The sequence below is a fragment of the Lepisosteus platostomus genome, chromosome 25, assembly GCF_059453375.1.
Source record: "Lepisosteus platostomus isolate fLepPlt1 chromosome 25, fLepPlt1.hap1, whole genome shotgun sequence".
NCBI classification, from domain to species: domain Eukaryota; kingdom Metazoa; phylum Chordata; class Actinopteri; order Semionotiformes; family Lepisosteidae; genus Lepisosteus; species Lepisosteus platostomus.
The window spans coordinates 1,922,501-1,938,061 of record NC_142635.1 but is presented as its reverse complement, the minus strand read 5'-3'; the positions used below and the strand labels follow the sequence as shown (position 1 = coordinate 1,938,061).

At 51.2% G+C, this 15,561-nt stretch overlaps 1 protein-coding gene across 1 annotated transcript in view; it reads right to left on the bottom strand.

Moving 5' to 3' along the window:
- Nucleotides 1-300: 300 nt before the first annotated feature.
- cacng7b (calcium voltage-gated channel auxiliary subunit gamma 7b) overlaps nt 301-15,561 on the bottom strand; it is a 25,056-nt gene continuing 9,795 nt past the window's right edge. Inside the window, exon 6 of the mRNA XM_088619958.1 lies at nt 301-3,074. Coding sequence (XP_088476084.1) covers nt 2,595-3,074 — 480 coding nt within the window. The 3' untranslated portion in view covers nt 301-2,594. The remainder of the gene's footprint in view (nt 3,075-15,561) is intronic.

Below are 15,561 nucleotides of genomic sequence, written 5' to 3'. Positions count from 1 at the left end.
ACACCTGGAGTCCAGACTCTTACTGGACACACTGTACACATACACACACCTGGAGTCCAGACTCTTACTGGACACTCTGTATATACACACACACCTGGAGTCCAGACTCATACTGGACACACTGTACACACACACACACACACCTGGAGTCCAGACTCTTACTGGACACACTGTATACACACACACACCTGGAGTCCAGACTCATACTGGACACACTACATACACACACACATTCCTGGAGTCCAGACTCCTTTTGGACACACTGTGTACATACACACTATCAGTCTATCACAAAGTATATTGGTCAGCAAGTGCCATTTATATTAATAAGTATTTACAGAAGAGATCAGTTCATATTTACATTTTTAATAAGTAGATTTGATCATATCAGTTTTAAATTAAATGTATTAATTCTATTGTTGTTAAAATATCTTTTCTTTGCCCTAGAGCTAAATGAACAGTATATATTTCTATCCTTTATGTCGATGCATGTCTCTGGGTGGTCATGTACTCCTAGCAGGACTGGGAGCTGCTGGTTTGATATTAGTATTAATATCTACACAGTGTGATTGAACCCATAGAACTTCTCCCTGCCTCTTCCCTGTGCTGTACTCAGCCAGAACCCCTGGCACACCCCTCTGTGTGTGTCTGTTTGTGTGGGTGAGCATGTGTGGAACAGTGAGGTAGTGGGAGTGTATGCGAGTGTCTGTGAGTGTGTATGAGAGTGTGGGAGAGTGTGGGAGTGTGCGAGAGTGTGTTAGTCTGTATGTGTCGTACAAATAAACGTGTGTGAGGGCCTGTGTGCTGTATTGAGTAAATTTGAGAGCCTGTGTGCTGTAGTGATTGTGAGTGTGAGAGCCTGTGTTCTCTAGTGAATGAGTGTGCGAGCCTGTGTGCTGTAGTGAGTGAGTGTGCGAGCCTGTGTGCTGTAGTGTGAGAGCCTGTGTGCTGTAGTGAGTGAGTGTGAGAGCCTGTGTGCTGTAGTGAGTGAGTGTGAGAGCCTGTGTGCTGTAGTGCGCGAGCGTGAGAGCCTGTGTGCTGTAGTGAGTGTGCGAGCCTGTGTGCTGTAGTGAGTGAGTGTGAAAGCCTGTGTGCTGTAGTGAGTGTGCGAGCCTGTGTGCTGTAGTGAGTGAGTGTGCGAGCCCGTGTGCTGTAGTGAGCGTGAGGGCGTGTGTGCTGAAGTGAGTGAGCGTGAGGGCGTGTGTGCTGAAGTGAGTGAGCGTGCGAGCCTGTGTGCTGTAGTGAGTGAGCGTGAGGGCGTGTGTGCTGTAGTGAGTGAGTGTGCGAGCCTGTGTGCTGTAGTGAGTGACCGTGAGGGTGTGTGTGCTGTAGTGAGTGAGTGTGCGAGCCTGTGTGCTGTAGTGAGTGAGCGTGAGGGCGTGTGTGCGGTAGTGAGTGAGTGTACGAGCCTGTGTGCTGTAGTGAGTGTGCGAGCCTGTGTGCTGTAGTGAGTGAGTGTGAGGGCGTGTGTGCTGTAGTGAGTGTGCGTGAGAGCCTGTGTGCTGTAGTGAGTGTGCGTGAGAGCCTGTGTGCTGTAGTGAGTGTGCGTGAGAGCCTGTGTGCTGCAGTGAGTGAGCGTGAGAGCCTGTGTGCTGTAGTGAGTGTGAGAGCCTGTGTGCTGTAGTGAGTGAGTGTGCGAGCCTGTGTGCTGTAGTGCGCGAGCGTGAGAGCCTTTGTGCTGTAGCGAGTGTGCGAGCCTGTGTGCTGTAGTGAGTGAGTGTGCGAGCCTGTGTGCTGTAGTGAGTGAGTGTGCGAGCGAGCCTGTGTGCTGTAGTGAGTGTGCGAGCCTGTGTGCTGTAGTGAGTGAGTGTGAGGGCGTGTGCTGTAGTGAGTGAGTGTGAGAGCCTGTGTTCTGTAGTGAGTGTGCGTGAGAGCCTGTGTGCTGTAGTGAGTGTGCGAGCCTGTGTTCTGTAGTGTGTGTGCGAGCCTGTGTTCTGTAGTGTGTGTGCGAGCCTGTGTTCTGTAGTGTGTGTGCGAGCCTGTGTGTTGTAGTGAGTGAGCGTGAGAGCCTGTGTGCTGTAGTGAGTGGGTGTGCGAGCCTGTGTTCTGTAGTGTGTGTGCGAGCATGTGTGCTGTAGTGAGTGAGAGTGCGAGCCTGTGTGCTGTAGTGAGTGAGCGTGAAAGCCTGTGTGCTGTAGTGAGTGAGCGTGAGAGCCTGTGTGCTGTAGTGAGTGACTGTGCGAGCCTGTGTGCTGTAGTGAGTGACTGTGCGAGCCTGTGTGCTGTAGTGAGTGTGAGAGCCTGTGTGCTGTAGTGAGTGAGTGTGCGAGCCTGTGTGCTGTAGTGAGTGAGTGTGCGAGCCTGTGTGCTGTAGTGAGTGAGTGTGCGAGCCTGTGTGCTGTAGTGAGTGACTGTGCGAGCCCGTGTGCTGTAGTGAGTGAGTGTGAGAGCCCGTGTGCTGTAGTGAGTGAGTGTGCGAGCCTGTGTTCTGTAGTGAGTGAGTGTGCGAGCCTGTGTGCTGTAGTGAGTGAGTGTGCGAGCATGTGTGCTGTAGTGAGTGAGTGTGCGAGCATGTGTGCTGTAGTGAGTGAGTGTGCGAGCCTGTGTGCTGTAGTGTGGATCTCAGTCTCTCCTGCACCTGCCTGCTCCTGTCTCTAGCAAGGGGAAGCGCTCATGCGCAGGTGGGCGTGGTAGCGAGGGGGGGGGCCGGCAGCAGGTGGGGGCATGGACAGGGGCAGGGCCTGGGAGGGGTGGGAGTGGGGGTGTGAGCTGTGGGGGTGGGGATGGGGGTGCGAGTGGGCGTGGGACGAGGAGGAGGCGGAGGAGGGCGGGGGCAGCGGGTAGCTGGCCGAGGCGCCCCCCAGGATGCCCCCCGAAGCCTTGGGGTGCGCGGGGGGGAGGGCCTGCAGCGGGGGCGGGGGGGTCTGGTTGAGCTGGATGGAGATGTCGCTGGACACCTCAGAGCTGCTGCGCCCGCGCCCCGGCCGCGTCCAGCTCTCCGTGGGGTGCAGGAATTGGCCGCTGTAGTCGCTGCACTCGGACAGCCGGGGGCGGTAGAGAGCCGGGTGGGGACGGTACATTTCCTCCTCCGCGTAGCGCTTCATGAAGAGGTACACCGACATCACCCCCGCACCCTGGGAGAGAGGGGCAGAAGGGATCAATATCAGCAGTGGAAGCAGTATCAATACTATCAGTATCTGTGTCAGTGTCAGTATTGTTGTCGGTGTCGGTGTGTATCTGTATCGGTATCGTTGCTGGTGTCGGTGTCAGTGTCAGTGTCAGTATCGGTGTCAGTGTGTATCTATATCTGTATCGGTGTCGGTGTTGGTATCGGTGTTGGTGTCAGTGTTGGTGTCAGTGTGTACCTGTAACGGTATCGGTGTCGGTGTCAGTATCGGTGTCGGTGTGTATCTGTATCGGTATCGGTGTGTATCTGTATTGGTATCGTTGTTGGTGTCAGTGTGTATCTATATCTGTATCGGCGTCGCTGTCGGTGTGTATCTATATCGGTGTCGCTGTCGGTGTGTATCTATATCGTGTCGGTGTCGGTGTCAGTGTGTATCTATATCGGTGTCGGTGTCAGTGTCGGTGTGTATCTATATCGTGTCGGTGTCGGTGTCGGTGTCGGTGTGTATCTATATCGTGTCGGTGTCGGTGTGTATCTATATCGGAGTCGGTGTCGGTGTCGGTGTGTATCTATATCATGTCGGTGTCGGTGTGTATCTATATCGTGTCGGTGTCGGTGTCAGTGTGTATCTATATCGGTGTCGCTGTCGGTGTGTATCTATATCGTGTCGGTGTCGGTGTCAGTGTGTATCTATATCGGTGTCGGTGTCGCTGTCGGTGTGTATCTATATCGGAGTCGGTGTCGCTGTCGGTGTGTATCTATATCGTGTCGGTGTCGGTGTGTATCTATATCGGAGTCAGTGTCGCTGTCGGTGTGTATCTACATCGTGTCGGTGTCGCTGTCGGTGTGTATCTATATCGTGTCGGTGTCGCTGTCGGTGTGTATCTATATCGGTGTCGCTGTCGGTGTCAGTGTGTATCTATATCGTGTCGGTGTCGGTGTGTATCTATATCGTGTCGGTGTCGGTGTGTATCTATATCGGTGTCGGTGTCGGTGTCGGTGTGTATCTATATCGTGTCGGTGTCGGTGTGTATCTATATCGTGTCGGTGTCGGTGTCGGTGTGTATCTATATCGTGTCGGTGTCGGTGTCAGTGTGTATCTATATCGTGTCGGTGTCGGTGTGTATCTATATCGTGTCGGTGTCGGTGTCGGTGTGTATCTATATCGTGTCGGTGTCGGTGTGTATCTATATCGGAGTCGGTGTCGGTGTCGGTGTGTATCTATATCGTTTCGGTGTCGGTGTCGGTGTGTATCTATATCGTGTCGGTGTCGGTGTCGGTGTGTATCTATATCGTGTCGCTGTCGGTGTGTATCTATATCGGAGTCGGTGTCGGTGTCGGTGTCGGTGTGTATCTATATCGTGTCGGTGTCGGTGTGTATCTATATCGGAGTCGGTGTCGCTGTCGGTGTGTATCTATATCGTGTCGGTGTCGGTGTGTATCTATATCGGAGTCGGTGTCGGTGTGTATCTATATCGTGTCGGTGTCGGTGTCGGTGTGTATCTATATCGTGTCGGTGTCGGTGTCAGTGTGTATCTATATCGGTGTCGCTGTCGGTGTGTATCTATATCGTGTCGCTGTCGGTGTGTATCTATATCGGAGTCGGTGTCGGTGTCGGTGTGTATCTATATCGTGTCGGTGTCGGTGTCGGTGTGTATCTATATCGTGTCGGTGTCGGTGTCAGTGTGTATCTATGTCGGTGTCGCTGTCGGTGTGTATCTATATCGGAGTCGGTGTCGGTGTCGGTGTGTATCTATATCGTGTCGGTGTCGCTGTCGGTGTGTATCTATATCGTGTCGGTGTCGGTGTGTATCTATATCGGAGTCGGTGTCGGTGTGTATCTATATCGGAGTCGGTGTCGGTGTCGGTGTGTATCTATATCGGAGTCGGTGTCGCTGTCGGTGTGTATCTATATCGTGTCGGTGTCGGTGTGTATCTATATCGGAGTCGGTGTCGGTGTCGGTGTGTATCTATATCGGTGTCGCTGTCGGTGTGTATCTATATCGTGTCGGTGTCGGTGTGTATCTATATCGGTGTTGCTGTCGGTGTGTATCTATATCGTGTCGGTGTCGGTGTCAGTGTGTATCTATATCGGTGTCGGTGTCGGTGTCGGTGTGTATCTATATCGTGTCGGTGTCGGTGTGTATCTATATCGGAGTCGGTGTCGGTGTCGGTGTGTATCTATATCATGTCGGTGTCGGTGTGTATCTATATCGTGTCGGTGTCGGTGTCAGTGTGTATCTATATCGTGTCGGTGTCGGTGTGTATCTATATCGTGTCGCTGTCGGTGTGTATCTATATCGGAGTCGGTGTCGGTGTCGGTGTGTATCTATATCGTGTCGGTGTCGCTGTCGGTGTGTATCTATATCGGTGTCGCTGTCGGTGTGTATCTATATCGTGTCGGTGTCGGTGTCGGTGTGTATCTATATCGTGTCGGTGTCGGTGTGTATCTATATCGGAGTCGGTGTCGGTGTCGGTGTGTATCTATATCGTGTCGGTGTCGGTGTCAGTGTGTATCTATATCGTGTCGGTGTCGGTGTGTATCTATATCGGTGTCGGTGTCGCTGTCGGTGTGTATCTATATCGTGTCGGTGTCGGTGTGTATCTATATCGGAGTCAGTGTCGCTGTCGGTGTGTATCTATATCGTGTCGGTGTCGGTGTCGGTGTGTATCTATATCGTGTCGGTGTCGGTGTCAGTGTGTATCTATATCGGTGTCGCTGTCGGTGTGTATCTATATCGGTGTCGCTGTCGGTGTGTATCTATATCGTGTCGGTGTCGGTGTGTATCTATATCGTGTCGGTGTCGGTGTGTATCTATATCGGAGTCGGTGTCGCTGTCGGTGTGTATCTATATCGTGTCGCTGTCGGTGTGTATCTATATCGTGTCGGTGTCGGTGTGTATCTATATCGGAGTCGGTGTCGCTGTCGGTGTGTATCTATATCGTGTCGGTGTCGGTGTGTATCTATATCGGAGTCGGTGTCGCTGTCGGTGTGTATCTATATCGTGTCGGTGTCGGTGTGTATCTATATCGTGTCGGTGTCGGTGTCGGTGTGTATCTGTATCGGTGTCGGTGTCGGTGTCGGTGTCGGTGTGTATCTATATCGGTGTCGGTGTCGGTGTCGGTGTGTATCTATATCGGTGTCGGTGTCGGTGTCGGTGTGTATCTATATCGTGTCGGTGTCGGTGTGTATCTATATCGTGTCCGTGTCGGTGTGTATCTATATAGTGTCGGTGTCGGTGTCAGTGTGTATCTATATCGTGTCGGTGTCGGTGTGTATCTATATCGTGTCGGTGTCGGTGTCAGTGTGTATCTATATCGTGTCGCTGTCGGTGTGTATCTATATCGTGTCGGTGTCGGTGTCGGTGTGTATCTATATCGTGTCGGTGTCGGTGTGTATCTATATCGTGTCGCTGTCGGTGTGTATCTATATCGTGTCGGTGTCGGTGTCGGTGTGTATCTATATCGTGTCGGTGTCGGTGTGTATCTATATCGGAGTCGGTGTCGGTGTCGGTGTGTATCTATATCGTTTCGGTGTCGGTGTCGGTGTGTATCTATATCGTGTCGGTGTCGGTGTCGGTGTGTATCTATATCGTGTCGCTGTCGGTGTGTATCTATATCGGAGTCGGTGTCGGTGTCGGTGTGTATCTATATCGTGTCGGTGTCGGTGTGTATCTATATCGGAGTCGGTGTCGCTGTCGGTGTGTATCTATATCGTGTCGGTGTCGGTGTGTATCTGTATCGGTGTCGGTATTGGTGTCGGTGTCGGTGTGTATCTATATCGGTGTCGGTGTCGGTGTCGGTGTGTATCTATATCGGTGTCGGTGTCGGTGTCGGTGTGTATCTATATCGTGTCCGTGTCGGTGTGTATCTATATCGTGTCCGTGTCGGTGTGTATCTATATCGTGTCCGTGTCGGTGTGTATCTATATCGTGTCGGTGTCGGTGTCAGTGTGTATCTATATCGTGTCGGTGTCGGTGTGTATCTATATCGTGTCGGTGTCGGTGTCAGTGTGTATCTATATCGTGTCGGTGTCGGTGTCAGTGTGTATCTATATCGTGTCGCTGTCGGTGTGTATCTATATCGTGTCGGTGTCGGTGTCGGTGTGTATCTATATCGTGTCGGTGTCGGTGTCAGTGTGTATCTATATCGTGTCGCTGTCGGTGTGTATCTATATCGTGTCGGTGTCGGTGTGTATCTATATCGTGTCGGTGTCGGTGTGTATCTATATCGGAGTCGGTGTCGGTGTCGGTGTGTATCTATATCGTTTCGGTGTCGGTGTCGGTGTGTATCTATATCGTGTCGGTGTCGGTGTCGGTGTGTATCTATATCGTGTCGCTGTCGGTGTGTATCTATATCGGAGTCGGTGTCGGTGTCGGTGTGTATGTATATCGTGTCGGTGTCGGTGTGTATCTATATCGGAGTCGGTGTCGCTGTCGGTGTGTATCTATATCGTGTCGGTGTCGGTGTGTATCTATATCGGAGTCGGTGTCGCTGTCGGTGTGTATCTATATCGTGTCGGTGTCGGTGTGTATCTATATCGTGTCGGTGTCGGTGTGTATCTATATCGTGTCGCTGTCGGTGTGTATCTATATCGGAGTCGGTGTCGGTGTCGGTGTGTATCTATATCGTGTCGGTGTCGGTGTCGGTGTGTATCTATATCGTGTCGGTGTCGGTGTCAGTGTGTATCTATATCGGTGTCGCTGTCGGTGTGTATCTATATCGGTGTCGCTGTCGGTGTGTATCTATATCGTGTCGGTGTCGGTGTGTATCTATATCGGAGTCGGTGTCGGTGTCGGTGTGTATCTATATCGGAGTCGGTGTCGCTGTCGGTGTGTATCTATATCGTGTCGGTGTCGGTGTGTATCTATATCGGAGTCGGTGTCGGTGTCGGTGTGTATCTATATCGTGTTGGTGTCGGTGTCAGTGTGTATCTATATCGTGTCGCTGTCGGTGTGTATCTATATCGTGTCGGTGTCGGTGTCGGTGTGTATCTATATCGTGTTGGTGTCGGTGTCGGTGTGTATCTATATCGTGTCGCTGTCGGTGTGTATCTATATCGGAGTCGGTGTCGGTGTCGGTGTGTATCTATATCGGAGTCGGTGTCGCTGTCGGTGTGTATCTATATCGTGTCGGTGTCGGTGTGTATCTATATCGGAGTCGGTGTCGGTGTCGGTGTGTATCTATATCGTGTCGGTGTCGGTGTCGGTGTGTATCTATATCGTGTCGGTGTCGGTGTGTATCTATATCGGAGTCGGTGTCGGTGTCGGTGTGTATCTATATTGTGTCGGTGTCGGTGTCGGTGTGTATCTATATCGTGTCGGTGTCGGTGTCAGTGTGTATCTATGTCGGTGTCGCTGTCGGTGTGTATCTATATCGGAGTCGGTGTCGGTGTCGGTGTGTATCTATATCGTGTCGGTGTCGCTGTCGGTGTGTATCTATATCGTGTCGGTGTCGGTGTGTATCTATATCGGAGTCGGTGTCGGTGTCAGTGTGTATCTATATCGTGTCGCTGTCGGTGTGTATCTATATCGTGTCGGTGTCGGTGTCGGTGTGTATCTATATCGTGTTGGTGTCGGTGTCGGTGTGTATCTATATCGTGTCGCTGTCGGTGTGTATCTATATCGGAGTCGGTGTCGGTGTCGGTGTGTATCTATATCGGAGTCGGTGTCGCTGTCGGTGTGTATCTATATCGTGTCGGTGTCGGTGTGTATCTATATCGGAGTCGGTGTCGGTGTCGGTGTGTATCTATATCGTGTCGGTGTCGGTGTCGGTGTGTATCTATATCGTGTCGGTGTCGGTGTGTATCTATATCGGAGTCGGTGTCGGTGTCGGTGTGTATCTATATTGTGTCGGTGTCGGTGTCGGTGTGTATCTATATCGTGTCGGTGTCGGTGTCAGTGTGTATCTATGTCGGTGTCGCTGTCGGTGTGTATCTATATCGGAGTCGGTGTCGGTGTCGGTGTGTATCTATATCGTGTCGGTGTCGCTGTCGGTGTGTATCTATATCGTGTCGGTGTCGGTGTGTATCTATATCGGAGTCGGTGTCGGTGTCGGTGTGTATCTATATCGGAGTCGGTGTCGCTGTCGGTGTGTATCTATATCGTGTCGGTGTCGGTGTGTATCTATATCGGAGTCGGTGTCGGTGTCGGTGTGTATCTATATCGTGTTGGTGTCGGTGTCAGTGTGTATCTATATCGTGTCGCTGTCGGTGTGTATCTATATCGTGTCGGTGTCGGTGTCGGTGTGTATCTATATCGTGTTGGTGTCGGTGTCGGTGTGTATCTATATCGTGTCGCTGTCGGTGTGTATCTATATCGGAGTCGGTGTCGGTGTCGGTGTGTATCTATATCGTGTCGGTGTCGCTGTCGGTGTGTATCTATATCGGTGTCGCTGTCGGTGTGTATCTATATCGTGTCGGTGTCGGTGTCGGTGTCGGTGTGTATCTATATAGTGTCGGTGTCGGTGTGTATCTACATCGGAGTCGGTGTCGGTGTCGGTGTGTATCTATATCGTGTCGGTGTCGGTGTCGGTGTGTATCTATATCGTGTCGGTGTCGGTGTGTATCTATATCGGTGTCGGTGTCGCTGTCGGTGTGTATCTATATCGGAGTCGGTGTCGCTGTCGGTGTGTATCTATATCGTGTCGGTGTCGGTGTGTATCTATATCGGAGTCAGTGTCGCTGTCGGTGTGTATCTATATCGTGTCGGTGTCGCTGTCGGTGTGTATCTATATCGTGTCGGTGTCGGTGTCGGTGTGTATCTATATCGGTGTCAGTGTGTATCTATATCGTGTCGGTGTCGGTGTCGGTGTGTATCTATATCGTGTCGGTGTCGGTGTGTATCTATATCGTGTCGGTGTCGGTGTGTATCTATATCGGAGTCGGTGTCGCTGTCGGTGTGTATCTATATCGTGTCGGTGTCGGTGTGTATCTATATCGTGTCGGTGTCGGTGTCGGTGTGTATCTGTATCGGTGTCGGTATTGGTGTCGGTGTCGGTGTGTATCTATATCGGTGTCGGTGTCGGTGTCGGTGTGTATCTATATCGGTGTCGGTGTCGGTGTGTATCTATATCGGTGTCGGTGTCGGTGTCGGTGTGTATCTATATCGTGTCGGTGTCGGTGTGTATCTATATCGTGTCCGTGTCGGTGTCAGTGTGTATCTATATCGTGTCGGTGTCGGTGTCAGTGTGTATCTATATCGTGTCGGTGTCGGTGTGTATCTATATCGTGTCGGTGTCGGTGTCAGTGTGTATCTATATCGTGTCGCTGTCGGTGTGTATCTATATCGTGTCGGTGTCGGTGTCGGTGTGTATCTATATCGTGTCGGTGTCGGTGTCAGTGTGTATCTATATCGTGTCGCTGTCGGTGTGTATCTATATCGTGTCGGTGTCGGTGTCGGTGTGTATCTATATCGTGTCGGTGTCGGTGTGTATCTATATCGGAGTCGGTGTCGGTGTCGGTGTGTATCTATATCGTTTCGGTGTCGGTGTCGGTGTGTATCTATATCGTGTCGGTGTCGGTGTCGGTGTGTATCTATATCGTGTCGCTGTCGGTGTGTATCTATATCGGAGTCGGTGTCGGTGTGTATCTATATCGTGTCGGTGTCGGCGTGTATCTATATCGGAGTCGGTGTCGCTGTCGGTGTGTATCTATATCGTGTCGGTGTCGGTGTGTATCTATATCGGAGTCGGTGTCGCTGTCGGTGTGTATCTATATCGTGTCGGTGTCGGTGTGTATCTATATCGTGTCGGTGTCGGTGTGTATCTATATCGTGTCGGTGTCGGTGTCGGTGTGTATCTATATCGTGTCGGTGTCGGTGTCAGTGTGTATCTATGTCGGTGTCGCTGTCGGTGTGTATCTATATCGGAGTCGGTGTCGGTGTCGGTGTGTATCTATATCGTGTCGGTGTCGCTGTCGGTGTGTATCTATATCGTGTCGGTGTCGGTGTGTATCTATATCGGAGTCGGTGTCGGTGTCGGTGTGTATCTATATCGGAGTCGGTGTCGCTGTCGGTGTGTATCTATATCGTGTCGGTGTCGGTGTGTATCTATATCGGAGTCGGTGTCGGTGTCGGTGTGTATCTATATCGTGTTGGTGTCGGTGTCAGTGTGTATCTATATCGTGTCGCTGTCGGTGTGTATCTATATCGTGTCGGTGTCGGTGTCGGTGTGTATCTATATCGTGTTGGTGTCGGTGTCGGTGTGTATCTATATCGTGTCGCTGTCGGTGTGTATCTATATCGGAGTCGGTGTCGGTGTCGGTGTGTATCTATATCGTGTCGGTGTCGCTGTCGGTGTGCATCTATATCGGTGTCGCTGTCGGTGTGTATCTATATCGTGTCGGTGTCGGTGTCGGTGTGTATCTATATCGTGTCGGTGTCGGTGTGTATCTATATCGGAGTCGGTGTCGGTGTCGGTGTGTATCTATATCGTGTCGGTGTCGGTGTCAGTGTGTATCTATATCGTGTCGGTGTCGGTGTGTATCTATATCGGTGTCGGTGTCGCTGTCGGTGTGTATCTATATCGGAGTCGGTGTCGCTGTCGGTGTGTATCTATATCGTGTCGGTGTCGGTGTGTATCTATATCGGAGTCAGTGTCGCTGTCGGTGTGTATCTATATCGTGTCGGTGTCGCTGTCGGTGTGTATCTATATCGTGTCGGTGTCGGTGTCGGTGTGTATCTATATCGGTGTCAGTGTGTATCTATATCGTGTCGGTGTCGGTGTCGGTGTGTATCTATATCGTGTCGGTGTCGGTGTGTATCTATATCGTGTCGGTGTCGGTGTGTATCTATATCGGAGTCGGTGTCGCTGTCGGTGTGTATCTATATCGTGTCGGTGTCGGTGTCGGTGTGTATCTGTATCGGTGTCGGTATTGGTGTCGGTGTCGGTGTGTATCTATATCGGTGTCGGTGTCGGTGTCGGTGTGTATCTATATCGGTGTCGGTGTCGGTGTGTATCTATATCGGTGTCGGTGTCGGTGTCGGTGTGTATCTATATCGTGTCGGTGTCGGTGTGTATCTATATCGTGTCCGTGTCGGTGTGTATCTATATCGTGTCGGTGTCGGTGTCAGTGTGTATCTATATCGTGTCGGTGTCGGTGTGTATCTATATCGTGTCGGTGTCGGTGTCGGTGTGTATCTATATCGTGTCGGTGTCGGTGTGTATCTATATCGGAGTCGGTGTCGGTGTCGGTGTGTATCTATATCGTGTCGCTGTCGGTGTGTATCTATATCGGAGTCGGTGTCGGTGTCGGTGTGTATCTATATCGTGTCGGTGTCGGTGTGTATCTATATCGGAGTCGGTGTCGCTGTCGGTGTGTATCTATATCGTGTCGGTGTCGGTGTGTATCTATATCGGAGTCGGTGTCGCTGTCGGTGTGTATCTATATCGTGTCGGTGTCGGTGTGTATCTATATCGTGTCGGTGTCGGTGTGTATCTATATCGTGTCGCTGTCGGTGTGTATCTATATCGGAGTCGGTGTCGGTGTCGGTGTGTATCTATATCGTGTCGGTGTCGGTGTCGGTGTGTATCTATATCGTGTCGGTGTCGGTGTCAGTGTGTATCTATATCGGTGTCGCTGTCGGTGTGTATCTATATCGGTGTCGCTGTCGGTGTGTATCTATATCGTGTCGGTGTCGGTGTGTATCTATATCGTGTCGCTGTCGGTGTGTATCTATATCGGAGTCGGTGTCGGTGTCGGTGTGTATCTATATCGTGTCGGTGTCGGTGTCGGTGTGTATCTATATCGTGTCGGTGTCGGTGTCAGTGTGTATCTATGTCGGTGTCGCTGTCGGTGTGTATCTATATCGGAGTCGGTGTCGGTGTCGGTGTGTATCTATATCGTGTCGGTGTCGCTGTCGGTGTGTATCTATATCGTGTCGGTGTCGGTGTGTATCTATATCGGAGTCGGTGTCGGTGTCGGTGTGTATCTATATCGGAGTCGGTGTCGCTGTCGGTGTGTATCTATATCGTGTCGGTGTCGGTGTGTATCTATATCGGAGTCGGTGTCGGTGTCGGTGTGTATCTATATCGTGTTGGTGTCGGTGTCAGTGTGTATCTATATCGTGTCGCTGTCGGTGTGTATCTATATCGGAGTCGGTGTCGGTGTGTATCTATATCGTGTTGGTGTCGGTGTCGGTGTGTATCTATATCGTGTCGCTGTCGGTGTGTATCTATATCGGAGTCGGTGTCGGTGTCGGTGTGTATCTATATCGTGTCGGTGTCGCTGTCGGTGTGTATCTATATCGTGTCGGTGTCGGTGTCGGTGTGTATCTATATCGTGTCGGTGTCGGTGTGTATCTATATCGGAGTCGGTGTCGGTGTCGGTGTGTATCTATATCGTGTCGGTGTCGGTGTCAGTGTGTATCTATATCGTGTCGGTGTCGGTGTGTATCTATATCGGTGTCGGTGTCGCTGTCGGTGTGTATCTATATCGGAGTCGGTGTCGCTGTCGGTGTGTATCTATATCGTGTCGGTGTCGGTGTGTATCTATATCGGAGTCAGTGTCGCTGTCGGTGTGTATCTATATCGTGTCGGTGTCGCTGTCGGTGTGTATCTATATCGTGTCGGTGTCGGTGTCGGTGTGTATCTATATCGGTGTCAGTGTGTATCTATATCGTGTCGGTGTCGGTGTCGGTGTGTATCTATATCGTGTCGGTGTCGGTGTGTATCTATATCGTGTCGGTGTCGGTGTGTATCTATATCGGAGTCGGTGTCGCTGTCGGTGTGTATCTATATCGTGTCGGTGTCGGTGTGTATCTATATCGGAGTCGGTGTCGCTGTCGGTGTGTATCTATATCGTGTCGGTGTCGGTGTGTATCTATATCGTGTCGGTGTCGGTGTCGGTGTGTATCTGTATCGGTGTCGGTATTGGTGTCGGTGTCGGTGTGTATCTATATCGGTGTCGGTGTCGGTGTCGGTGTGTATCTATATCGGTGTCGGTGTCGGTGTGTATCTATATCGGTGTCGGTGTCGGTGTCGGTGTGTATCTATATCGTGTCGGTGTCGGTGTGTATCTATATCGTGTCCGTGTCGGTGTGTATCTATATCGTGTCGGTGTCGGTGTCAGTGTGTATCTATATCGTGTCGGTGTCGGTGTGTATCTATATCGTGTCGGTGTCGGTGTCAGTGTGTATCTATATCGTGTCGCTGTCGGTGTGTATCTATATCGTGTCGGTGTCGGTGTCGGTGTGTATCTATATCGTGTCGGTGTCGGTGTCAGTGTGTATCTATATCGTGTCGCTGTCGGTGTGTATCTATATCGTGTCGGTGTCGGTGTGTATCTATATCGTGTCGGTGTCGGTGTCGGTGTGTATCTATATCGTGTCGGTGTCGGTGTGTATCTATATCGGAGTCGGTGTCGGTGTCGGTGTGTATCTATATCGTTTCGGTGTCGGTGTCGGTGTGTATCTATATCGTGTCGGTGTCGGTGTCGGTGTGTATCTATATCGTGTCGCTGTCGGTGTGTATCTATATCGGAGTCGGTGTCGGTGTCGGTGTGTATCTATATCGTGTCGGTGTCGGTGTGTATCTATATCGGAGTCGGTGTCGCTGTCGGTGTGTATCTATATCGTGTCGGTGTCGGTGTGTATCTATATCGGAGTCGGTGTCGCTGTCGGTGTGTATCTATATCGTGTCGGTGTCGGTGTGTATCTATATCGTGTCGGTGTCGGTGTGTATCTATATCGTGTCGCTGTCGGTGTGTATCTATATCGGAGTCGGTGTCGGTGTCGGTGTGTATCTATATCGTGTCGGTGTCGGTGTCGGTGTGTATCTATATCGTGTCGGTGTCGGTGTCGGTGTGTATCTATATCGGTGTCGCTGTCGGTGTGTATCTATATCGGTGTCGCTGTCGGTGTGTATCTATATCGTGTCGGTGTCGGTGTGTATCTATATCGTGTCGCTGTCGGTGTGTATCTATATCGGAGTCGGTGTCGGTGTCGGTGTGTATCTATATCGTGTCGGTGTCGGTGTCGGTGTGTATCTATATCGTGTCGGTGTCGGTGTCAGTGTGTATCTATGTCGGTGTCGCTGTCGGTGTGTATCTATATCGGAGTCGGTGTCGGTGTCGGTGTGTATCTATATCGTGTCGGTGTCGCTGTCGGTGTGTATCTATATCGTGTCGGTGTCGGTGTGTATCTATATCGGAGTCGGTGTCGGTGTCGGTGTGTATCTATATCGTGTCGGTGTCGGTGTGTATCTATATCGGAGTCGGTGTCGGTGTCGGTGTGTATCTATATCGTGTTGGTGTCGGTGTCAGTGTGTATCTATATCGTGTCGCTGTCGGTGTGTATCTATATCGTGTCGGTGTCGGTGTCGGTGTGTATCTATATCGTGTTGGTGTCGGTGTCGGTGTGTATCTATATCGTGTCGCTGTCGGTGTGTATCTATATCGGAGTCGGTGTCGGTGTCGGTGTGTATCTATATCGTGTCGGTGTCGGTGTCGGTGTGTATCTATATCGTGTCGGTGTCGGTGTGTATCTATATCGGAGTCG